At 41.0% G+C, this 24837-nt stretch overlaps 4 protein-coding genes across 7 annotated transcripts; 2 read left to right on the forward strand and 2 right to left on the reverse strand.

The window, feature by feature from the left end:
- Positions 1-11: 11 nt before the first annotated feature.
- LOC103985374 (uncharacterized) lies at positions 12-6169 on the forward strand. Of its 2 annotated transcripts, XM_065109797.1 has the most exons (5): positions 12-488; positions 580-935; positions 4920-5600; positions 5691-5764; positions 5862-6163. In XM_065109797.1, the coding sequence occupies exons 3-5, from the start codon at positions 5159-5161 to the stop codon at positions 5964-5966; spliced, it is 621 nt and encodes a 206-aa protein (XP_064965869.1). In that variant the 5' UTR covers positions 12-488; positions 580-935; positions 4920-5158; the 3' UTR covers positions 5967-6163. The 2 variants fall into 2 exon arrangements, with proteins under 2 accessions (XP_064965869.1, XP_064965868.1); XM_065109796.1 differs by having other exon boundaries at positions 4920-5764; positions 5862-6169.
- Positions 6170-12325: 6156 nt separating this feature from the next.
- LOC103985373 (trimethyltridecatetraene synthase) lies at positions 12326-14248 on the reverse strand. Its single transcript, XM_009403044.3, has 2 exons — positions 13258-14248; positions 12326-13175 (listed from the first exon to the last, which is right to left on the reverse strand). Exons 1-2 carry the CDS (start codon positions 14155-14157, stop codon positions 12546-12548), a joined length of 1530 nt encoding a protein of 509 aa, XP_009401319.2. The 5' UTR covers positions 14158-14248; the 3' UTR covers positions 12326-12545.
- Positions 14249-18450: 4202 nt separating this feature from the next.
- Positions 18451-20802, reverse strand: LOC135612945 (cation/calcium exchanger 4-like). Its single transcript, XM_065109795.1, has one exon. It carries the CDS (start codon positions 20570-20572, stop codon positions 18641-18643), a length of 1932 nt encoding a protein of 643 aa, XP_064965867.1. The 5' UTR covers positions 20573-20802; the 3' UTR covers positions 18451-18640.
- A 282-nt stretch (positions 20803-21084) lies between these two features.
- Positions 21085-24544, forward strand: LOC135612948 (uncharacterized). 3 transcript variants are annotated; one of them, XM_065109799.1, is made up of 4 exons: positions 21085-21738; positions 21865-22993; positions 24030-24113; positions 24234-24544. In XM_065109799.1, the coding sequence occupies exons 1-4, from the start codon at positions 21100-21102 to the stop codon at positions 24296-24298; spliced, it is 1917 nt and encodes a 638-aa protein (XP_064965871.1). In that variant the 5' UTR covers positions 21085-21099; the 3' UTR covers positions 24299-24544. The 3 variants fall into 3 exon arrangements, with proteins under 3 accessions (XP_064965871.1, XP_064965872.1, XP_064965873.1); XM_065109800.1 differs by having other exon boundaries at positions 21931-22993; XM_065109801.1 differs by having other exon boundaries at positions 21934-22993.
- The last annotated feature ends 293 nt before the right edge of the window (positions 24545-24837 follow it).

Raw genomic sequence — 24837 nt, forward strand, 5'->3', positions numbered from 1 at the left:
GGATGGATGAGATTTCATGTATTCCTTACTCTTAGTTCTTGGTTTGGTAGGCATCCGAGCCATAGAAGGTGGCCACGGCGGTCTCATTGGTGATGTCCGGTTCAGGGATCTCTTCGTTCACCTTCACGTACTCCATGTACCACTTCACCTTGGGCGTATTTGAAGAGGCGGATGGAACCAGCGCTCTTGCCGTCGCCTTGGACGACTTCGATGGACTGGTACTGCTCAGGGAAGATGTTGGGGAAGACGTCGGTGGAGCCACGGACGGCGTCCCAGAACTTGTCCGGGGAGGACTTCACCTCCACTTCCGCTTCAGTCTTGGAGAAAGATGAGGATCGCTATGGGAAGAAACCAAGATGAGGCTGTGTACATATAGCCGTCGCCTGCGCTCCTCTCAGTTAAAAGGCTTACCAAGTGCCTTCTGCTTCACCGGTCTTCTCTTTATTTCCGGATCAAAGTGCACTCGTGATTAGAGATCTTTCGATCAGGTATTGTTGAGGTCTCCATTAGTGAAGCTCAAATCCTATGGATGAGCAATGTTGATCTTGTCATTATTGATAAGGTTTCTTTTGACTGCAGAAGGCCATGTTATGTGATTAAATATGAAGAAGGCGGCCGACTCGATCCCCTCCCTCTCGCCCTCTCCTCCGTCGGCGCCTTCCCTTCCTCGTCCGCCGCCGACGGCAGCATTCTCTTCCTCGCCCCCACCCCCTCCGGCGCCCTCCTCCACGTCCACTCCCAGCTATGCGACGCGGTCCGGAAGGAAGGCGTGGAGCCTCCGGAGGAGTTCCCGCCCTATTCCTGGGTGCCCCATTGCTCCATTGCTCCGTTCTCCGGGATCTCAAGCTCCCCGTCTCAGGGTATGCCATGGACATCGGCTTCGGGAGATCTTCTCCTTCCCTCTCGGCAGCCGTTCTGAAGCTTGAGGTACATAAGTAAGTGTATACGATTGCATTGCGATGTCAAAGTCTTTTCTTCATGTGGTAGAGACAAGCTAGTAACCTATTGACCTTTAAGCGTAAAGTAGATCAGTGATTTCTCTTTTGTTGGTAGTATTATGTTAAACTTGTTTGGGCTTTGTATTGTACTTCCGAAATTTCAATTTCGCAACCTCTCCATGCTTGATTAATATTTAACTTATATTATAAGAAGAAGTTATTGAACTTGAAGCCTAAATTAGATCAGTGATTATATGTTTTATTCACTGTCATATTGAACTAGTATGGGATTTTCATCTTACTCTCAATATTTCATCTTGACAATCCTCTACTCTTCGAGGATATTCAGGTTAGTGTCTTTTGGGTGCTTCACATAATTTTGAATTGGTTTAGGGCCTTTAGGTGGACGCGATCATACAGTGCTGTGTTAAGAATTAAGATCACAGATTGATGAAGCATACTGGAATTCAAGAATTCTGAAACTTACATATATCAAATTTCAGTTTTCTTGGTGTTCTTCAGTGTTTGCAGCATACTGCAGAATTTCATCTTGATGAACTCTCTATTGGATTGTAATGAAATCATTCATCTTATGGAATAAATAGTTTATATTTTTGAAGGCAAATAATTGATAATCACTACTCAAGGACACAAACAAAAGCATGTTGAGATCCTTGAATATGAGGTTCATAAAAGTTATTTCTAATTTGTATAAAGAAAATCAAGTCATTCTTTGGAAATATACTGTATATGCAATACTAAATAGCATATTCATAATTATCTTGCAACCATATTCATAATTAATTTTTGGAACTATATCATGCTCTGATTGTAAATCTGTTTGACCATTTTGGCTGTATTTTTAGGAATTATTCTTTCCATGAAAACAAAAAAGAAAAAAAAGAAAAGAATTGTGGCATATGCTCCTCTTAGGCTATAAATTATACTTTCACAATCATCTTCCTTTTTTTTTTCCTAGTCTTCTCTTGGTGTTCCTCATTCTCACTACAAGATCATCAAGTCCCCAATTTGCGCCCTTGCCAAAATTTATTGTTTTGCAATGTACTTTCACAATCAGCTGCCTTCTTTTATTTCAATTCTTCTCTTGGTGTTCCTCATTGTCACTACAAGATCGTCAAGCCCCAATTTGTTCTCTCGCCAAAATTTGTTGTTTTGCAATGGCAATTGCGACTAGATCAGGTTTGTCAAAGTCTAATCATTATAGCCCATTTTCTAATCGAACTGGATTATATCATTGTTAAAGGAATTGTCCATGGCAAGTTCATGGTCTTACATATGAAGTGGGGAACCCGAGTATAAAATATCTGCATATGATAGTATATCATATTTATTTAATTTCACATATTCCTCAGGAGGGTCATTGAAATGCTGTCAAGTATCCTAGTTAGTTTGGAATGCTTGCAATCTCTGTTTCATGACCTTGGATCCAGTCTAGTGATCCTCGACTCTATGGGAAGTCACGATATGTGACTGAAATTTGTGTTTCATGTCAGAAAACAAGCACATTAAAATTAAATCACTTGTATGTTTTCTTTTCTATCATGATGTGTTTACCTTTTGGCCTTTCGGTAGTACTATCTAATTTTCTAACATCTAATTTTAAGCTGGTTAAAATAATGATTTCCATGGAATTTTTACTACTTCGGAAAAATGTGCAAATGTTAGGTAACTTATAGTCAGATGTTCACCATAATTCTATGAGCCCAAGGCATTTCCATATTGCAGATTTTGGGTTTTTAATATGTAAAACATGTTTGGAGGACAAAAAAACTACATCAAGCACTGTATTCAGATTTCATTAATATGGTGAAAGAACTTTTTGCAGGGGGCTCCATGAAGCTGGTGCATCACCACATAAATTCATGTGTGTTATGTGATTTGCTTGTTGTACTTTCCTCTGTCTTGATTCCTGGTGGTGATTACAGTAAAAAGATAAAGTTGAATTCATTTGGATGGTTATCAACTCATCATAACAATTCCAAATCTTGTAAGTGAATGTTGTAACATAAGGTTCTTTCAACAATGTAGAAAGGAGTTTGATATGTCATTTTCAGCTAATGAAACAGTTTGAATTTCTCCAAGTTTTAACCCTGGAAATCGTGTTAGACTAAAAAAGGTCTTTTTAGCAGTTCTTAAGCTCTTGATCCCATAATTTGGCAGGCTACGTAACAAGGTGATCTAATCCATTACATACATCCAATATGTCTAGAACATGTCCGTAAAAAATGAACATCTCATATATCAAACAGAATGGATTGTTTGCATTTGATATAGGCTGTTTCATTCACTTGTTACTGCCGATATCTGATTTTTGTTTATTTGTGGCTTGCAAAACATGTTTTCCTATTTATCTAGTTTGTTGTTTTGCTTCTCAATGATGATATTTTAGTTTTGTTTGAAACTGTGATTAATGTTGAATTGGAGGTGAAGGTACTTCTCCTTAACATTGTCTTACTAGTTGTTATTGGCAGGTTTTATTTTTGACTGCGTTGTGGATTTCTTTTGCAAGTTCTTAAAATAGATCAATTTCACTGTCTGTTATTGGTGAGGCTTTCTTCAGCATACCAGTTGATCTTGAATGTTCATGCCAAATTTTACAGATAACTACTCCTATCTGCTATGTATGAACTGCTGAATTAGTCTTTCATATGTTTCTGTGGATCAGAATATTTGCCTTTTCTTTTTTCTTTCATGAAGATGTTTCAATATAATGGCATGCAAACCTACTTTGAGTGTCTTCTATTACTGTTCAGTATCATAGAACTAATAAAACCTATCTAAACTGTCCACAACTCTTCAAGTTGAATAAGGAGTCTTACTAATTCTGGATTAATCAATCAGAATCATCTGTTATTTTGGATTCAAGTGGAGGTAAATAAAGAAATCTCAGAATTATAGTCTGCTATCAATCAGAATCATCTGTTCTTTCATCCAATCTCCTCCATGATCTTTCTTTCTTTCTTGTGGCTGTCAAGCTTCATCTGAATCTTACAACATTTGGCAAGTGATTTTGATTGTTCATTATTGACTTCCCCAAGTGATTTTAGTAACACTCTGTTTATATTTTTCACTCTCCTACTAAATCAAAACTAGTCATTAGTAACTGTTGTGGGTTGACTAGATTTTGTTTGGAAAGATGTACAGAATTTGAAGTGTAAACATTCTATTATCAAACTTTGCAACAAATCTCTAGTGAACATATTGATGCAACACAGAGTTCAAAGTCTCTGTGGGTAGAAGCCATCCACAGTTTGACTTTTACCAGAGTAAAAAAGAAGAGCCTTCTTGCTACAATTCATGTGCAAAATAACAATGTAGTCTTTTATACCAAGGAGAAACTTCTGCATGCATCCCACCATAATCTCTCAACCATATCATCTCCTCCATTTCTCTCAGTGGTGGTTGCCACAGATGGAGCTCCACAATGCACCAATTGTACTCTTGTGATTCAAAGCACTCCATCTTTTCTTAGATCTCCATCCTCTTCCTTTGTTCATAACAAGCAGAGTGTTTAAGGAGAAACACTCTGTTCAAGTGGGCCCAAACATGATCTGACATCTTGGATCAATGATTTAGATTCAATGAAGTTAACAGATCAATAATCTCATCAAATCGGATTCTTACAGCATAGGATCATTCAATACAGAATTACCTTCAATTCATTCCAGTGCTTTGTGGGATTCAACAATCCTGCTTCTTGTTCAAGTGGGCCCAAACATGATCTGAACTCTGTTCTTGCCCACTTTGGAAGATACGAGGAACAAGATGACATTGGCAACTGACCTTGTTCTCCCCAAGACGACAATTATGCCTAAAGGGTTCCCAAAAAGGTGAATCCATTTGAAGTATGCTTAGGATATCTCTATCCTGCTCCCTAGATTAACATAAACTTTGTGGAAGAGATAGGCACCTTTGGATCGTCAACAAACAATGAAGGTAATGGGCTTATGTTTCTTGCAGACAGTAGTGAGTGATAAGGGCAACAACCAGCAGAGACTGACCGCTGCCTGGTGCCCAGAGGCATCACCAAAAGAACAAGAACAAGGACAGGAAGCAATCTCCCTTTAGGCAACAGGAGGGTGTGATCACAGAGGAGGGTGTAGCTTTTGCCCCCTCAAGAACACCCCAAGTCCCATTCCATGCGCTGGTGAGGAGAAGAAAGCGACGAGGTTACTTCTCTATCAGTGTTTCACCGTCTTATGTTCTTCTTGGTAATGTGGCCCCTCATGACAGGAAGAATCTCGCGCCTGTGTGTGCTGCTGCCACCTGCAGGAGATGATGCCTCTGTGTGCTGCTGCCACTGCACTATATATTCCTGTGTTTTGAGACTCGCCTCTTCTCATCATCCCACTTCCTCTTTTCGTTCCTGTGAAGAGAGGAGAAGGATGGGGAACTGCCAAGCACCGGAGGCGGTGGTGATTCAGCACCCGGGTGGGAGGGAGGAGCAGCTTTACTGGCCGATGAGCGCTGCGGACGTGATGAAGAGCAACCCGGGCTACCACGTGGCCCTCGTCACGCTCTGCGTCTCCGAGGAGCGGGGGGACGGCGGCGGCGGCGTCGTCCGGTTGACGCGCGTGAGGCTGCTTAAGCCCAAGGACGTGCTCTTGCTCGGCCAAGTGTATCGGCTGGTCACCTCCCAAGGTTCCAATCCGCTCCTTGTAATCCCTGCTCGCTTGCTTAGCCTTCTGATTTGGCCTGACAGTGAACGTCCACTGATTCTTTCGCGGACAGAGGTCACCATGGCTCTGAGGGCGAGGAAGCAGGAGAAGCTTAACAAGTGCCAGCAGCACAGAACAAACGATCAGGTAGATTACCTTCTGTTCTCTTTGCCGAGTTTGGATTCGACAGAGCAGGAGGATCAGCTCTGTTCTCAATGCTTTCTGTGTTCACGTGGTGAGGCAGGTGGCGAAGCAGGAGACGGATCGGCAACGGAGCGGCACGCAGATGGCAGCGAGGACCCGACAGTGGCGTCCTTCTCTGCAGAGCATCGCAGAAGCTGCGAGCTGAGCTGTGCTAACGACGAGAAAGAGAAAGAGGTTTATGTGGTTCTGGATTCATGCAAGATGGAGAATTGAGGTGTCATTGTCAGAGAGACAAGAGTGAGACTGTGTGTGTGTCCTTGTAAAGATTGATCAGCAAAGTTCAGAAACATGAAACTCTAATCAATTTTATGATCCTTCTGTACTTGATTGGATAAAGAACAGGTAATCACACAAAAAAGAAGGATTGAGACACAAGAAAGATGCAGTGTGTTGGCAAATCAAGTGACAACCAATAAAGCTAAATCCAACCAGATCAACATGTCAGAGAAATATACCACCATCATTGTTCCAGGACTCATTCACCTTGCCACCAAAAGATGCTGCTAGGACTTCATATGGAATGGGATTGCAAGTGCTGATACCAATAGATCCATGTGCCAGATTCATTGTTGATGCAATGCTGATATGGCTGTTGAGATATCCTTGGAATGGATTGGGAACATAGAAAGAGCAGCATGCCTTCTTCTCCATCCATCAATGCCTGCTGAGATATAACTGGACTGATTCATTGTATCCAGGGATTGTCTTCTCATTTTAGAACAGCAGCAGAGCATGCTTGAATCATGGTGTTTGATCTTTCATGAGCTAGCATTCTTTGTGAACCTCTGAGTTCTAAGAGTCAGTGCCCGAAGATGATCATCATTTAGATCATATGAAAGAAGCCACAGCTTGATATTCTTGAGATTCTCACATTGAAGTGGAACAATCCCAAAAAAAATTGTTTATCTCATTAATATCACCATCACTAGGCAAGAAAAGTATTAGGGTTTATCTTCGAAGTGTGTAAACATATTCATATCAATTATCAAATTACCGGGGATCAAAATCTTAACTAACATATTTTTTAAGATGTCTACTAGTTTAACTAGTAAAAATTATGATAGTTTATAGTAAGGTCCTAGAATCGAATCCCGCCTTCATCATTTATTCTTTGAAAAAAAACTCATGCCAATTAATTTTTTTTTTCAATGTAATATTAATTGTTAAGATCGATAAGGATACAAAGAGGGAAAAGTTATTAAGATGTAATAACCTTTAGAAATTAGGCAAGATCAACTTGATCTCTTCACTTAGGACAATGGCTAATTCTAGTAGTAATAATTTGATATTAGAAGGAAGGTCACCACCACCACTATTTAGAGATAGAAAAATATTGATTTGCGAGAGGAAGAAGAAGGATTGCCTATAGCTTAGAGGAAGAAGGTCAAGACTCTAGCAGAAGGAAGAAGAGTCATTTGAGGCATGAGAGTCTCCCTACATCCCATGCTTCCCGACTAGATAAACTATGTGAGTATGCTTTGATACTCTAATGCATCTCCTAATACTCAACGTACCCTAACCTGCAAACTATATGATGTGCCTAATGCGACTTTCATGGCAATATATCTCTCTATATCCCATGCTCTCTTACTGGGTAAATCATGTGGGCATGCCCTAATACTCTAATGTATTCTCACATACTTGATATATCGAACATGACCTTTGTAATCAATGTATCTCCTCAGATCCCATGATGCCTAACTAGGTAAAACAAGCATACTCTAATGCTTTAATGCATCTCTCTGTCTCATGCTCCCTAACCAAGTAAATATGTGGGTACGCTCTAACGCTCTAATATGTCCTTTCATGCTCGATGCACTTAACACTACCTTTGTGGCTAATGCATCTCCCTATGCCTTATACTCTCTAATTGGGTAAATCATATAACCATGTTCCAATATTCTAACATGTTGCCTCATGTCCTGTGCAATCACTAATTAGATAAATCATGTGAGTATGTTCTAGTATTCTAATGTGTCTCTTATGTGAGTCACCTATTATGATTTGTGACCAATGCATCTCACCATATGGTCAAGCTCTAATTCTCGTATCTTTCCGTACCATTTGCTCCCTAACCAAGTAAACCATATGGGCATGCTCTGATATTCTAGCACATCTCCCTATACTTAATGTGACATAATTGAGCAAATCACGTGATGTGCCTGATTGGGCTTTCGCATCCAATGTGTCTTCTTACATCCCATGCTTCATAATCAGGTAAACCATGTGGGCATACTCTAATATTTTAACATGTCCTCACATGTTCAATGCATAGAATGCATCTTTTATAGCCAATGTATTTTCTTGTATCTTATAATCCCTAACCAAGTTAAGCATATGGGTATACTCTAATATTTTAATGCATCTCCTTGACCCATGTTCCATAACTAAGTAAACCATATGGCCACGCTCTAACACTCTAACATGTCCTCTACACTTGATGCACTTAACACTACCTGCATGGCCAATGTATATCCCTATATCTTATGCTCCGTAATTGAGTAAACCATGTGGCTATGCTCTAGTACTCTAATATGTTTCCCCTTGTCTCATACTCCTTAGTTAGAAAATCATGTGGGTATACTCTAATATTCTAATTGTCCTCCCACACTAAGTCACTCATTATGACTTTCATGGCTAATGTATCTCATGCTCTCTAAATGGGCATGTTTCCTTGTATCTTATGATCCCTAACAAAGTTAATCATATGAGCATACTCTAATGTTTTAACGTGTCTCCTTGACTCGTATTTCATAACTAAGTAAACTATGTGGACACGCTCTAATGCTCTAACATATCATAGTACTCTAATATGTTTTCCCATGTCCCATACTCCCTAGTTAGAAAATTATATGGGTATGCTTTAATGTTCTAATGTGTCCTCCCACACTCCGAGTCACTCATTATGACTTTTATAACTAATGTGTCTCATGCTCTCTAAATAAGTAAACCATATAGTTGAGCTTCAATTCTCTCATGTGCCTTTTTGCATCTCATATCTCCTACCTAGGTAAATCATGTTAGCATGCTTTAATACTCTAGCATGTCTCCTTGTGCTTGATAGACCATAATTGAGCAAATTATGTGGTGTGCCTAATATGACCTTTATGGCCAATGTGTCTCCTTACATCCCATACTTTCTAATCCAATAAATCATATGAGTATGCTAAAATGCTCTAATCAATCTTCATATGTTTGACGCACCATAAGTGAGTAAAAAGTGCATCACACCCAATGCAACCTTTACAACTAATGTATCTCTCTACATTTGATGTGCCCTAGTCGAGTAAAACATGTGATGCATCTAGTGAGGGGTTTATGACCAATGCAACTTCTTATTTTCAATGCACTATAATTAGGCAAATCGTGCAACACAAATAATATAGTCTTCATGTTTAACACATCTCCTCGCACTTAGTGCATCATAAGTACACGATGTGCTCAATATAGTCTTCGTGGACAAAGTGTCTCCCATTGCTCGAAGCACTCATTATAGCTCTTACCATCGAGGATCTTTAACTTGAGCATCATAGTGATGATATCTAGCATGCCCCTAATACAATTTTGTAAGTAATACTCGTGATATGATATGAAAGACAACTTTGAGAGTCCTCCTCCTCCTGAATGAGATCCAATTCTTAAGATGTGAGAACCTTTACTTGAAAAATAATTAGTCTTACCGATTGATCAAATATGTTATTCATAAGTATAGGAGTCAACCATTCTTTCTAATTTTTTACTTTTCTTTTTTTGTCCCTCTTTCTCTCTTTCCTATTTTTACCTTTCCATTTGAGTTATGCAACCAATGAGTCTGAGTCTATTACAAATTTAGTGTTGGAATGTGATGAGGCTTTATAGGGGGTTCTATAAAATCTAAATCTTATGGTAATAGTTTGATGTTAGAAGGAGGGTCACTATCATTGCTTAGAGAGAGAAAAAGGTGTTGAATCTTAGATTTTGATGATGAAATCAATTGATGTGTTTGTGATCTAATCTGTGTTTTGAGTGACACATGACTAGCTTCGATCAGGAAAGATAATTAAAGCAGGAAGAATCATGTTAGGCCGGAGTGGAATATGTCAGAAGATTGGACGTCGAGCCGGAGGATCGATCGACATATCGGCAGAAGGCTTCGAGCCATGGGTTTGGGCATCGGGCCAAGAAGAGTAAAAATTACACCAAGGAAATCGGAGTTGCGGAGGTCAATTGGCCGATTAGGCAATAGGTCGTAAGAGAGGATGATACGCCGAAGAATCGGACGAAGCGTCGATAAACCAATGACATGCCGAACAACATTTGATTAGCTTTATAATAATTATCTAGATCGAAGTAGGTTTTAGGCATAATTGGGTTGGAATTGAGTTAACTCAATTAAGGACCAATTGGGCCCAAGTTGAGCTATGTTGGGCCAAATAAAAAGCTCAAACAGTGACCCAACAAATAGAATCATCATGGCATAGTCTCCGAGAGACTATTAGGCGGTGGTACCACCAGTACCCCGAAAATCGGGGATAAGACTCTTTTAGGTTCCAAGTTTGAATTCACTTAAGGCTTATAAATACCCCTCTTATCCCTGGTTAATAAAAATAAGAAAGTTGAGCAAAACTCTATAATTCTAAAGTTGTAAACCCTATTCAAAAGTTGAGTTCCCTCCTAAAGCTTCGAGAGAGTTCTAAAGGAGGTGTGTGAGGGATATATTGTAAAAGAGGATTATAAAAGGTTATCTCTTAAACCTATAAAAAGGAGAAGAGGGGTATAAAAGGGTAATTGATCTTTGCCTATTAAAAAAATATCGTTAATGGATACCGGTGGCCTCGACGGAAGAGGAATCGAGAGTGGATGTAGGTCACAATGATCGAACCATTATAAAACTCGGTTTGCATTTATATTTAAGCAATTTGCCTTTACTGCAAACTGCTTTACTTGTCTACTGCTTTCACTACATATATGAATGAGATTTCGAGTTATCTTTTCGATATGAAATCAGTTTTAATCAAACGAAAGATTTTCGAACTGATATAATTTTATCCGCTGTACTAATTCACCCCCCACCCCTCTTGTGCCGACTCGATTCTAACAAAAGGTCCATCGATGAGAGGAGGAAGAAGGGTTACCTATTGCCTAGAGGAAGAAGAATATTCATATGTTTTCTCTAGTAGAAGGAAGAAGAGTCGCTTGAGGCATAAGGTTCTCCCAATGCCCCATGCTTTCTAACTAGATAAATCATATGGATATATTTTGATGTCTAATGCATCTCCCAATGTTTGATGTGCTTTAATTTTGTAAAGCATGCAATGCACCTAACTCAGTTTTCATGGGCAACTTGTTTCTCTACATCCCATGCTCCAGTAAACCATATAAGCATGCCCTAATGCTCTAATATGTCCTCATGCTCGACACACCAGAAATGATCTAATGCATCTCCCTGCATCTTGTGATCCCTAACTAGATAAAGCATATGGGCATATTCTAATGTTCTAATATATCTTTCTATCCTATGCTCCCTAATGGAGTAAACTATGTGAGCATGCTTTGATTCTCTAATGTGTGCCCCTATGCTCAATGCACCTAACATCGCTTTCATGGCTAATACATCTTTCTATAACCCATGCTCCCTAATTACGTAAATCATGTAGCTATAATCCAATGCGCTAACATGTTTCCCTACATTCTATGCTCTCTAATTGGGCAAACCATGTTGATATGCTATGGTGTTCTAATATGTCTCATGCTCAAGTCACTCATTATGACTTATATGGCTAATATGTCTCCTTCTCTTAGTAGATAAACTATATGGGCATGCTTTAATGCTTTAGCATATCAACTCATACTTGATGCACCCTAATTGAGTGAATCACGTGACATTCCTAATGCAGCCTTTATAGCTAGTATGTCTACCTATGTCTCATACTTCCTAATCAGGTAAACCATGTGGCATGTTCCAATATCCAAGTCAATCTGCTTAACCTTGTATGCTTTAGAAACAACAGCTTGACTGGCCTTAATAGATTCAAGCAAGTGGTGAAGGCATGCTCTTTGATGTCTATAGCCTAAATCATTCCTAAGATTTGCATGTTGTATTGCCATGCTCACAGTTCAATGAAACCTCTTGTGTTCTTGGTAGGTAAAGCAATAGCGAGTATGGCTAATTTTCTATTCATTTGTGTGTTTGCTATGGTTAAATATAAATTATTTATTTTCATTGATAGTAATTGAGTAGGAGCTTTGAATGATAGAAAGAATATTTCAAGTAATATTTTTAATATTGGATCAGGAATTATATCTTGGAGTTGAATAAAGTAAAAAATAACTACATTATCAACATCAAAAATGGAATATGTAGCTGCAACATTAGTAACTTATTAAGTAATATGACTTAAACGACGTTTTAGATATCTTCTTCAATAAAAAGAAATAAAACTATAATTATAAAAAAAATCTAATATTTCACATAACTATAATTATAAAACTATAAGTTATCACTTTATCTCGTAACAAGTAGAGTTATAGCAATAAAGTATTATATCATATATGTGAATATGATATCATATATGTAAATCTCCAACACAGTCATTTCATCCTGTATCTTTGCATACAACTCATCTCTATGTTCTTATCGTAGATCTATCCATCCCCCATAAAGATACTGACACACCAACACGTCACATGCTTATTTAGATTTAGCGTAGGTATGGAATTCATCTCCCACCTACTCTGCGCAGCATCAGGCGCCATAGAGATGGGCGGAAAGCTTTGGCTTGACGACGACCTCGAGCGGCACTTTCCTAGGCGTCGACAGCCCAAAGATCTCCTCCATGCTCAGCATCTCTGCCTTCATCCCGGCCGGCAGGCGCCACTCGAAGCCGTGCAGCAGGTTGGCTAGGCTCAGCTGGATCACCTTGAGGCCGAGGCTGTAGCCGGGGCACATCCGCCGCCCCGCCCCGAATGGCAGCAGCTCGAAGTCGTGCCCCTTGACGTCGATCTGGCTGCCGACGAACCGCTCCGGCCGGAATTCCTCCGGCGCGTCCCACACCGACGGGTCGCGCCCGATGGCCCACACGCTGACTAGCACCCGCGCCCCGGCGGGGATGTCGTAGCCATCGACGGTGGTGTGCTCGCGCGAGAGGCGGGGGACGAGCATGGGCGCCACCGGGTGCAGCCGCATGGTCTCCTTGACGATGGCCTCCACGTACGGCAGGCGGGACACGTCCCTCTCCTCCACCCACCGCCCCCGGCCTACGACGCGGTCCAGCTCCTCCGTCGCCTTCTCGAGCACCTCGGGGCGCATGAGGAGCTCCGAGATGGCCCATTCCACGGTCACGGCGGAGCTCTCGGTGCCGCCAGCGATCAGGTCCTGGTGGTTACGTCCAAGTACAGATTAAAGACCGTGTAAGCTACGAGGTAGATTGGATTCAAAGGCGAACATACAAACTAACCTGGGTGAAGGCCTTGACGCCATGTCTCTCGAGCTTGACATCCAAATTGGGATCGTCCGCGAGCTGCAGGAGCACGTCCACCATGTCTCTGGCGACGAATCCCTCCCCCTCGCGCTGCCGACGCTCGTTGTGCTCGTCCAGCACGTGCTCCAGGAACCGGTCAAACTTTTTGCTTAACTTCTTCATCCTCCGGATGTAGCCCTGCAGGTCTAGGCCGTCGAGCCACGGTATGGAGTCGCCGATGTTCATGACGCCGTTGAGCAGGAACAACTCGTCCAGCATCTCCTTGAACTCCTCAGGCGACACGATCGCCGCAACCTCCGTCCTGTCCAGGTACTTCTTCCCCAGCACCATGCGGCTGATGACGTTGAGGCTGACGGTGGAGAGGTGGTCTTTGAGGAGGACGATCCCCCCTGACGACTTGAAGAGGTCCCGGAGCAGCGCCCGTACCTCCTCCACTCGTATGTACTCATAGGACTCGAGCCTCTTGGCGCTGAACAGCTCCAACAGGCACATCTTGCGCGCCTGCCGCCAGTAGGGGCCGTAGGGCGACCAGGTGATGTCGGAGTAGTTGTAGGTGGTGTACTTGCCGGCGGCGGTCTTGGGGCGGGAGACGAAGGAGACGTCGTGGGTCTTGAGGAAGAACTTGGCCATCTCCACGGAGGAGCCGACGACGACGGGGAAGGAGCCGAAGCGGAGGTACATGATGGGGCCATATTTCTGGGAGAGGGCGTGGAGGGAGCGATGGGGCAGGGAGCCAATAAGGTTGAGATTGCCGATGATGGGCCATGACCTCGGCCCCGGCGGCAGGTTCAGCTTACGGCGGCGGCCGGCGAGGGCTCTGAGAAAAACAATCACTAGTATGATGGTTGAGTACATCACCCATGGTGGAAGTTCCATTGGCGGATGCCAGCAAACAGTAGAACAGAGTATGGGAGGAAGGGAGGAGGAGGAGGTGGTGATTGCAGTAGAGGATGGTTGTAAGGTTATTTATAGAGGAGAAAGCCATGGAATTTTACTTGATATATGTCATTACATTACAATGTGCGCGTGCTTCTTCTTCGTTATTTCCTCTTCGGTTGTTCAAAGGCCTCCTTGACTATTTTATCCTTCCTTGTCTGTGGTTGCAGTCGACTGGAAATTGACTCGAAGGCTACTGTTCAATGCATGGACTCAATCCCTGATAAGATTGGAAATAACTGAGATAGCATTAAAGAAAAGTCGATCACCAAATGTTGTCAGTGATCTTCGTGGAAATTGGCTGTGAACTCCAGGAGATCTTACAAGCATTTGCAGTCTCCTTCCATGTCAATCTCCATGTTTTAATGGAGTTGACCGGCGAGAAGACTGTGTCTGTATGCGTGACCAACATGTTCTGGTGGAGACACAGTGCTTCCTTCACTTCACAGCCGAAGGGAACGGTTGACTGAGCTATTGACTGTCAAAGTCTTCTGTTGAACAGTACCAACTCCACATGAGACATGCAAAAGAGAAAGGAAGCCTTCGTTGACTCCTTTTAGGTCAATAAGAAGAAAAAAGAAAAAAAGAAAGATAATTTGGGTCTTGCACTTTCATATTGACAAAGTTGCACTTGCACTTGCTGCCAACTTTCTTTCCAAATGTGAAAGTGTGAAGAGGAAACTTTCAAGTGCTCAGATTCCTTGCAATTGTATGAATCTAGAAGTGGGAACAAATGGATTTTGAAAAGGGAAATCAACTTTGAGGGGACAAAAAAAAAAGAATCTAAATTTCAGTGTTTTTTTTGGATGATTACTCAATGCAAGTTGTACTTTTGCATGAGTTTAACTTTATAGCAGGAATTAATTCATATGGTATTTAAGCAAAAGAAAGGACTAGAAAGTTGTTGGCTGGTCTACTCAATCAACTCACTAATTTATATAGTTAGATGGTAGAGAGAGAGAGGAATAGAAGACAAGACAGGAACATTTATGGATGATATAAATAAAATGGTACCCTTACAATTCTTGATTGCATGATATAAAATAAAAAATGGTAAAAGATTAGTGATGAAAATTAGCTTCAGAAAGGGATCTTTTAAGTCATCATCAATTGCATGAATCACAACAGAGTTTAAAAATCACTTTATCTTTTTAGGTATCATGAAAATGAGTGTGATAACAAAACAAGCATCCTTTTCAGCATGTAACATGCATGCAAAAGTCAGCAGGACACATATTTTGTTTATCACTTGTGCTTAAGACTCTTCCACTCAAATTCTATTTGAGTATAGTTTTGTAGCTTAAGGTTCACCCACCATGAGAGAGAGAGATGTGATCTTGCTATCTGCCAAAAGAACAATGAATTAAAACTCCTGGTCAAAACAATCATAGCAAATAAATATGCTTCAACTGCTTTGGGACAAAGTATGTAATGTGTACACCACAAGAAATGTTCAGAACCATGAGTGTCACAAATTATCATGTCCATTTCATGCTATTGCCCAAAGAAACTTTAACAGAAAACCAGTTTAGCCGATGTGAACTATTGACAAACAAAGCTCTGCAAAGAAAAAAAGGTAAAGACTCGTGAAAATCATATCCAACAAAAAATTTTGGGTCAAAAGAGACTAAAATGATGAAAGAATGTTGCAAAAACCCTGACAAATAAGCATTTGGATAATATAAACTGGAAGGAAGAACATCACAGGAAATGTCTACTTGAGCAGTATCAGTCCTTGTGGCACTCTAAATCACAATGGATTAGCAAAAGAGATTACAAAAGACCTTGATAAATAAGAATTTGGATGGCAATAATAGAAATGGTGGAATCTCATAGGAAACATCTACTTGAGCAACAGCAGTCCTTGTGGCACACTCAAATCACAATGGAGTTGCTTCTGAGAGAACTCTCTGAGTTAGAGAAAGAGATCACCATTCTCTTTGACAGCAGAATGCTTGTTGCAAGAATGCCCTCAAGCATGAGAATCACATTGGCATGTCTGACTTCAATTGAGGAAGATGTTAAAGAACACTAGTTTGATCATACTAGTGATCCAAATGAGATGCAACCAGATTAGAGCATTCCGCTATTTGGTGGTGTGTAAAATGCAGCAATCAGAAGTAAGCCATAAAGATATCAGTAAATAGACAGGTTATAGATGCAATATTCTGTGTCAATTGGAAAACATGCATTCACCGTTAGGTCCTGTCAGAGGACCTTCCTAGCTAAATCCTGTCCTTACATCAATTAGTGACATGAAAGGTCATTTCATGTATCTTAGCTCAACCGATCACCAAGAATATATGTACACGACCCTCCAAAATTCTCCCTTTGTTCCCTCATTTGTATTTCTCAAATGCAAATATGTAACTACCAGGCAAGAAGTGCAAAATTATGTTACTCCACAAACTCCTAGGTCTTCTGCACATTATGCACATTTTTTGTATAGTCACCAATGTACAATATGCATATAATTTTCACCACAATACAAAGAGACATTCCAGAAAACAACACAGGCTCAATAATCTGACAATTGATTATTACAAACTTATAGTCATACAAACAATCCAAAGCAATGACAAGTTTGCAACAAACCGTTCTTCCATAGAAATTACAAATTTGATGAGTTTCTTACCGAAGGGCAGTAAATTCTACTGGCTGAAACTATTGCAAGAAAAGAATATAATAATGGAAACACGAAATTGAGAAGAAGATAAAAGAAAAAGTTGAATCATACTTAGTTCCTCCACCACCAGTTATTGTGAAAGCAAATGTAGAAAGAACAAAATATTATACATTTCATACAAAGTCTCATAATAACTCAAGCTACTCAATTTATGGCAAGTAAATTCAATGAATGAATAATAATAATTCTAAAGAATAAACCAACATGTGTTTCTTTTTAAGCACACATTATTTACATGTATCTTAAATAATTTGAGATTAACTATTTAAGTTGAGTACATGTCTTCATAATTATTTTCACTATTTTGGCAAACATTAAAAAGAAATTATTTCTTATCTAAACTTATCCGCTGATAATTGTGCGAACCATCTAAAATTAAGAAGCACTTTCTTGAAAACCAACATAAACATTGCAAAGTACTCCTTAAACCATTTTAACAGGTTATTAATTGTCATTATATCCATCTTCCAATTCAAGTGGCCTTTTTTATAGTCAAGATATATAATATCACAACATTCCCCTTTGGAACAAATGAATATAAAAAATATACTGAATTATTACCTTCATTGTGTCTAGATGGTTCAAATTGAAATAATCTCTTATAATTGGTGAGCAAAGCTAGGAATGATTACCAACTGAAATTGGCTGGAGAGCTACTCCAAGAAAGATCCTCTCATATAATAAATCTGAAGGTTACACCTCTTGTGTATGTATGAAATAGAAGTGGGTACAGTTGTAAAATGGGCATGATCAAAACATATTTATCATCAGACACAGAAAGCTATGTCAATAGATTAACTCCCAAAAGAATATAACAGTAACATTTGCTATACAATCACAGGACTTTGGATCACAACCTAGGTTGTTTTCATAAACAATCCAAGCCATCCTTTTCTTTTTGAGATCTTGGACAGACATAATTGGTAAAATAAACAGGGAACTAAAACAGTAGTTTTTTGAAGTTCAAATAGACACCTAAACAATAGCAACATGTATTGCTTGTGCAAACAGCAAGTGTGATACTCATGTCAAGCCTCTAAATATCATAAGTACACAACTACACAACATGAGCATGAATCATTTATAATTTTATTTAGACTTATTTATCTGAAAAACACAAACTGTTCATGCCTGAAACTTCACCTGTGAAAGGTGTCAAAAGCCTGCTCACAATGACAAGAGATCCATTGATAATGAAGAAGGTACACTCTGGATACTACTCACCAAGAACATGTTGAGGGATGCCCAACCAGTAAATGTTCACTATCATGCCATGTAAGCTGCCTTTTGTGAAGGAATAGCAGATTGAACTCGTACAAAATGCAACAACCTATCAAGAGACACAAGTAACTGAGCAAAACATATAAGATTTGAGGTTGTTTTAGCCTTTTAGGTACCATGAGCATAGTGCCTACAGAAAAACAACATTTGGGCTTCCTCATAACAAGCTGACAAGGCTCATTTGATAAATTGCTTTCTTCAGTTCCTGGTCACGACATAAGACTACATTTGAATAACATGATAAGCATATTATGATTGTAGGTATGTAAGTGAGAAAGCAAACATGTTTCATATCTATATGCATTTTTCCATATGTATCATTTATACAGGTACTAGCTATAGTAGACAATAGCTTTACCAGACAATATTGTGCTGTCAGCATAAATTGGCAGAAAAAAGACAGTTCGTATAATGCTCAGAAGAACATGCTTCCTCCGATTTCAGTGCATGATCAACTTATACCAAGCTCATCATCCCAATTGCACTGCTCACCCTAATAGAGATGAAGATAAGATACATGATGATGAGGCCAAATCCTAATGTCTTGCTAGGGCGCATATCATTTCTTGACAATACAAACAGGGCCCATATAAGTCCAGACATTAAAAAAGCCATAGTCCACACCAAAGAACTATCCTGAGGAAGCACAAATGACTCAGGTCTTGCTGAACAAGCCCCAAGCAACATAGAGATCCCCAAACCAGCGAGCGTATTGAACATAGGCCCTGCATAACATCCTGACATGGCAACTTGTACTCCATCGTCGCCTTTCATTGCTAAGGCTACATTTGACATCAGATCACCCATGGAGTTGCCCCATGCCAACACAGTCAAGCCGAGTATAGAGGGGTTGATCTGCAATATTACACCCAAGGCTACTAAAAGTGCAAGCAACTCATTTGCAACTACATAAAACCAGACAATACTCATCACAAACCCTCCTGAAACCCATAGAAGCAAGTATCTCCGAGGAGGGTGGTCATGACTGGTGAATAACAAAGCTAATCCTCCAAGAACCAAACCCATAAGAGAACCTATAACATAGATAGTGGCACTAAATACAGAACCTTCATTATCATGACTGCCACATAGAAACACCAAAAGAAGTGGTGATAAGGTAGCACTAGCCACAGCATACACCTTTGACCACCTTTCTTCTTCGACAACTGGAATAGTCAACCTTCTTGGAAGTGACAGTGGAACTTCTAAAATATACAATATTTTTCCCAACAACTTGCTATCAGCCTTTTTTTCATCATTCCAACCCCATGGAGGTCTCGGCTTTTCAAATGAACTACAATCAAATCTTTGATTTGAATAAATTGCGACATGGGAAGCCCACATCCACTGTGGCAGTGCGTGCAAGTGTGGCACATCACTGATAATACTGTCATCAATAAAATGACTATAAATGGATAAGTCCTCCTCACTTCCATATGAAAATATGCTCCCTCTGACTGGGAGCAATGGTGTCAGAGACTCTAACTTCAGCCGGTGGGCATGCTTCCTCAGAAGCTCATTTGCTGCCACGGCAAAGGCATACACCACATAGATCATAACAAACATCACTGCTCCCCAAACACTTACTTTTCCAATCATCAAGATAATTGATAACGAGACAAGGCTCAAGAAAAAGAAGCTCACATCCCTTATGAAGCATTTGCGATCAATCTGAACATTCTTATTGGCTACACAGAAAGAAACTGTGCCAACAACAACGCAAGTAACGAAGGTTGCTCCACCCAACACACTGTTGAGGCCAACTCCGCTGGCTCCGTCGGAGCCCATAAATGCTGCTATGCTAGCAAACACGTCAGGCGCACCATTCCCAAGTGGCAGTAGAGTAACCCCAGCAACAGCAGGCGAAAGCTTCAATAAACCCGATAGATTTGCCAGACTACAACAGAAGTAGTCCGCAGCAGTGTTACCAAGCAGATAAAACAACCCCACCAGCCACAGGGCAAGCACGGCGTACCCTAAAGCTTGAAGTTTTCCACAAGTGCAGTAGAAAAACGCAAGATAATTGAAGAATCCACCGGAACCACACTGACCGTTCGACCTCAAGAACTCGCATTTGGCACCGAAGCCCTCGCGCTGGGCCAAGCCGGAGCAACCTTCCGCCGAAGGATCTCCAACGAGCTCAGAACCATCAGACGCATCACCACTCGCTGCAACCGACGCGTTCCCAAAGTGAAGCTCCCGAATTCGGCGGCGGTGTTGGAGATTGGACCCGCGAATCCTCCACGAGGGGGAAAAATCGGAGCTTTGGCGGAGAAAGGGATCCCGGAAGACGTCTTCTCGGTTGCAGAAAAAGAGCAGCAAGATCAAGGAGCAGGAACAATTCAACAGCGCATGAAATCCGCCGCGACGCCTCAATCTCTCCACCATCTCCACCAGCCCCGGCGAAGAACCCGGTTTCTCGATCCGAGGGAGTCGAATCGAGAGGTCGAATTCGGCGGGGTAACTGGTAATCGGGCCAACTGGTATCTGGCGGTAGGTGGTGGGATTCTGTGGAGAAATTAGGGTTTGAGAATCGTCCCTCGAGGGAAAACGACGACGCTTCCCTGTTCCGGGAGCTTTCAACGTTTTCCCTCGAGGGGAGGGACCAAAACCGTGGGGGACTGTCATAAACGGGATTCTGTAGTTAGTCGCAGTTTATGGGCTTACTCTAAAATGGGCTGTCCGTTGGCCCATCTATAATTTGATATTAGAATTGATCAAAATCTTATCTGCCACGTGGCATCATCCCAGGCCCACTCAACGGTTGCCGAACGCAGCAGTTAACGGCCGGCCGCCTAACGGACGACAGGAGTTTCATATCTGACGCGGATCCACTCCAACGTTGGCCGTTCAACTGCTATATAGGATTCTAATCCTCTGCGTGTAATAGGTGGGACACGTGCGATCGGACGGCTATGATTTCGGCACTTGATCACTACCGTTACAAGAATTGCTGGAGGGGATCCCCCCACTCTCCGCGACCGCCTCCAACCTTTCTTCCACGATTCAAGAACAACAGAACACAATCCACACACGTAGTTGACGCCAACGATCCATCTCGATCCCTCCGATATCTCCGTCCGCCGTCGTCATCATCGATCGCAGGGCGGCAGCTGGCATCGATCGACAGCGGCAAAGGAGGGCCGGCATCTGTGGAGATAAAAATGAAGGTGGATCGAGTCGATCAGCTCGAAGTGCGGCCGTCCATGGAAAGCTTCCGGTTCCTCGACTCAACCCCGGATTCTTCCACCGCTCGCAGAAGGCTTCACCGCGAGCTGCAGATGGTCGGATCGTTGGAGAAGAAACGCGGCGATTTGCTGCTGAAGATGGTGGATGACTTGGAGTACAACATGAAGCTGAGTAGGTCGGAGATCCGAAGAGGAAGGTTGTATGAGAAGTACGCGGAGAAGCGAGAGGCGAAGCTGAGGGATGAGTGGGCGACGAAGGGGGCTCAGAGAAGAGCGAAGATGAAGGTGATTGAGAGCCAACTTGAAGAGAGCTTGGCTCGGATGACGGCAAGGAAGCAGGATTCTGCAATCAGACACGGACACCAGGTATTTGATCTTTTGACTGTCACTTGGAGATGGATTTGATGCTTAATATGTGCATGTCCTGCAGTAGATCCATTCTAAATCCAATATTCTGAGGTTTAATGCTTCTTGGGACATGTTCTTATGTAGTTTTATACCCTTCCCTTAGCTGATTCAAAATCACTGTTGCTCAAGAATTCATCTCTCGTTTGTCAGAAGGCAGTGAAGTCCTTTGAGAAGGAAGACCTTCATGAACAGATTCAATTTAGTCAAACTTTACTCGATGATGGTTCTTTGAGAAGCATTGGCTCAAATGCTCATTCTACCAGACATCAGACCTTGGTAGCACCTATTCCTAAACATTCAAAGGGACACCACCCTGATTCCTCAAGGAGAAGGACAAAGGCTGTAAAGCTTTCAGCACAATCACTTCCAGACTTATCTTACCTTAGAAAAGAAAGCATGAATCCCCCTGCAAGACTTAGCAAAGATAGCAGTCCTTCGGAATCTACAGCATGTGCCCAAAGCAAGAGTACCACTGGTTTTACAAGTGAGTTGCAGGATCCCAATTTTGCATTGTCCAAATTTTTGAAGGAGCAAAGCCAGAACACCATCACCAGGAGGGCTAATGGTGCAGATAATGCAACTTCTATCACTGAACTGAGAGCTTCCAAGGATTTTGAGACTGAGAGCAAAGAAGATGAGTCTGAGGTTATGCTGAATCAGCAAATCAATCAAGAACCTGAAAGAAGAAAGATAGAAGAGAGGGCCTCCATTTTTCATCTTGGGTCAGATAGTGAAGAAACAAGATCAAACCAAGCATCAGGAATGTGTGACATCAAATCTGAAAATAATGATACCTTCAGAAGTATAGGGGAAGAAGATAATGTCTTGGCTGTTGCTTCTAAGTTCAGCTCAAACCTTCGACCTTCACACTCATGCGTGGAAGTAGCATCATACAGTTTTGAATCTGCTCGAGTGAGGAAGAAGTGGGGAGTTACTGAGAAACCAAACCTTGCAACCAATACTTCGGAGAAGTCACTAAAGGATGTTGCGAAACAGTTCAAGAAATTGTTGTCATTTGGGAAGAAAGGCAAAAGTGCAGAAAGTGGAGTAAAGATTTTAGCACATGCATCAGTTGCTGGAGGTGATGATGACATGGACAACCATCATGAAGCTGCAAAGATACCATCAGATGATCTGAAGAAACCCAGAAATGGTTACTCGGCTCCTGCTTATGTTGGTGGCTTACATGAGGGCAAGATCTTCCCTGAACAAGGTACTCGTGCTCCTTAACAACTCTTGCATCATTTTTCTTTCATGTGCTAGCTAATCAGAAATCTCACAGAAGCCGAATGATCACATCTAATTATAACTTAGTTGCTATTATCATCTCAAGGTTGTAGATAACTATTTGGACCACTCTGTATTAAGCAACAAAAAGCCTTTGAGTTTTGTTTATGATTAACACATAAAGCTGGAATGATGGTATGCAACTTGCATCTGAAGAGGTGAAACTATGCAGATGATATGAAGCTTAGTTAAGTTTTTTGTATCTTCTGATAGTGTTTTGGGATTTGGCTTAACTTGCTGCATTCTTGGACAAATGATTTCCATGTTATAGTTCATTCATTTATGATGAACAGAAATGCCCAACAACATCTCCTCTCTGTATATGTTATGAATTGCATCCGGTTCTTGAGGACAACTTACTTGCTAGTCTAACAGGATATATCAAAGTACTCTTCTAGGGAACGAACTCCTATTCACAATTTACAAAAGTCAGGTGTTAATGTGGAGGTCGGTCATCGTATCAATCCAAATTATGGAGACAACATGACATGGTTTGTATTTCGAATCTTGTTGCACTCTAAGGATCATCCAACAACACAAATCTTGAGGGGATATAACAAAAAAAGGGAAGCTTCATCCTGTAAAAAAAAAATAATGTTATAGGTGTATCTAGGGGGATCCTACCACCCGACATGGGTAATAGGTCCGAGATGGAACATAGCAAACCGCTATGACATATATTCTTATTCATCTTTGATTTGGAGCATATTTGATATTATGATTAATAGTGGCCTGACAAATCTAATCAATTGGTTTTGTTATTATGTTCACATGTCAAATGTCGATTGGGTGGTTAATATTTCTCATATCATCTGGGCCTTTAAACTCAAGTGATCAACATATTGCTAAATTATTCATTCTTTCCTTCCTCTTTTTGACTAATTCAAATTTTATCGCCCGATTTGTTCTGCACATACTCTTCAAGAGATGGAAGTTAATTAAAGGTCTTGTATTTTGTGCAGTTCAATCCCCAAGCTGTTCCATTTCTACACCCCCTGCAAACATGAAGTTGTGGGAGGATCAAGAAGTGGAAGGTTTTCCAAAAGGTAAATACACATATCTATAGGCCTGAAGAATCTCAGAATGAAACAGGACTAAGTTACTTTGTCATGCCTCCGATGAACAATTGATTGCTCATTGTTGTATATTTGCCTGTTGTTTTGCAGCAACATGTTCTGTCTTCTCCTTTTTCTCATTCCATGGCAAGGGAAGTGAATCAAGATTCAAGTGACAGCATGGAGCTCCACCACACTAGGATGCCACCCTTTCAGGTGTAAGATATGTATGGTGTTCTGTTTTAGGTTCCCAATAGAAAATATATAGAACATGCAATTCTTCCTCAAGATTGTAATTTATGTGCTCTCCTGGTAGCCTTTCATTTTCCAAATGTAACATAGTTTTTCTACCATAAGAGAACACTATGCACATGGTTTAAAGATAGTTGTAAAATAGTGAATGTGAAGGAGAACTTATCCAACTGAAGATGTTTTGAGATTGGACACAATTGCTGGATGATTTGATTGTCTCGAGTCTAAAACTATGCTGACTCTGTTGTGACTGGTCCTGCATGTTAGGATTTGTATGAGTTAGCAAGCAATGGTCCGATTCCCAATTGAAATGAAAGATTAGAGAACTAAGGATGAACTCCAATCTCTAGAACCATGCAAGCATATGATATGCATCTGTCACCAAAACTAACTACTCAACACTGGCAATTGTATTTCTACATACTAACATTGCCAACTAAATTGTTGTCCTTTTAAAGAGCTA

This window comes from Musa acuminata, chromosome BXJ2-5 (genome assembly GCF_036884655.1).
Source record: "Musa acuminata AAA Group cultivar baxijiao chromosome BXJ2-5, Cavendish_Baxijiao_AAA, whole genome shotgun sequence".
Classification (NCBI taxonomy): Eukaryota; Viridiplantae; Streptophyta; class Magnoliopsida; order Zingiberales; family Musaceae; genus Musa; species Musa acuminata.

Coding starts and splice junctions, on each gene's coding strand:
- LOC103985374 (XM_065109796.1), top strand. CDS start 5,159: ATGTTCTTCTTGGTAATGTGGCCCCTCATGACAGGAAGAATCTCGCGC. Junction 5,765..5,861: donor AGCACAGAACAAACGATCAG/GTAGATTACCTT, acceptor GTGGTGAGGCAG/GTGGCGAAGCAGGAGACGGA.
- LOC103985373 (XM_009403044.3), bottom strand. CDS start 14,157: ATGGAACTTCCACCATGGGTGATGTACTCAACCATCATACTAGTGATT. Junction 13,176..13,257: donor GCGTCAAGGCCTTCACCCAG/GTTAGTTTGTAT, acceptor CGTAACCACCAG/GACCTGATCGCTGGCGGCAC.
- LOC135612945 (XM_065109795.1), bottom strand. CDS start 20,572: ATGGTGGAGAGATTGAGGCGTCGCGGCGGATTTCATGCGCTGTTGAAT.
- LOC135612948 (XM_065109799.1), top strand. CDS start 21,100: ATGATTTCGGCACTTGATCACTACCGTTACAAGAATTGCTGGAGGGGA. Junction 22,994..24,029: donor CAAGATCTTCCCTGAACAAG/GTACTCGTGCTC, acceptor TATTTTGTGCAG/TTCAATCCCCAAGCTGTTCC. Junction 24,114..24,233: donor AGTGGAAGGTTTTCCAAAAG/GTAAATACACAT, acceptor GTTGTTTTGCAG/CAACATGTTCTGTCTTCTCC.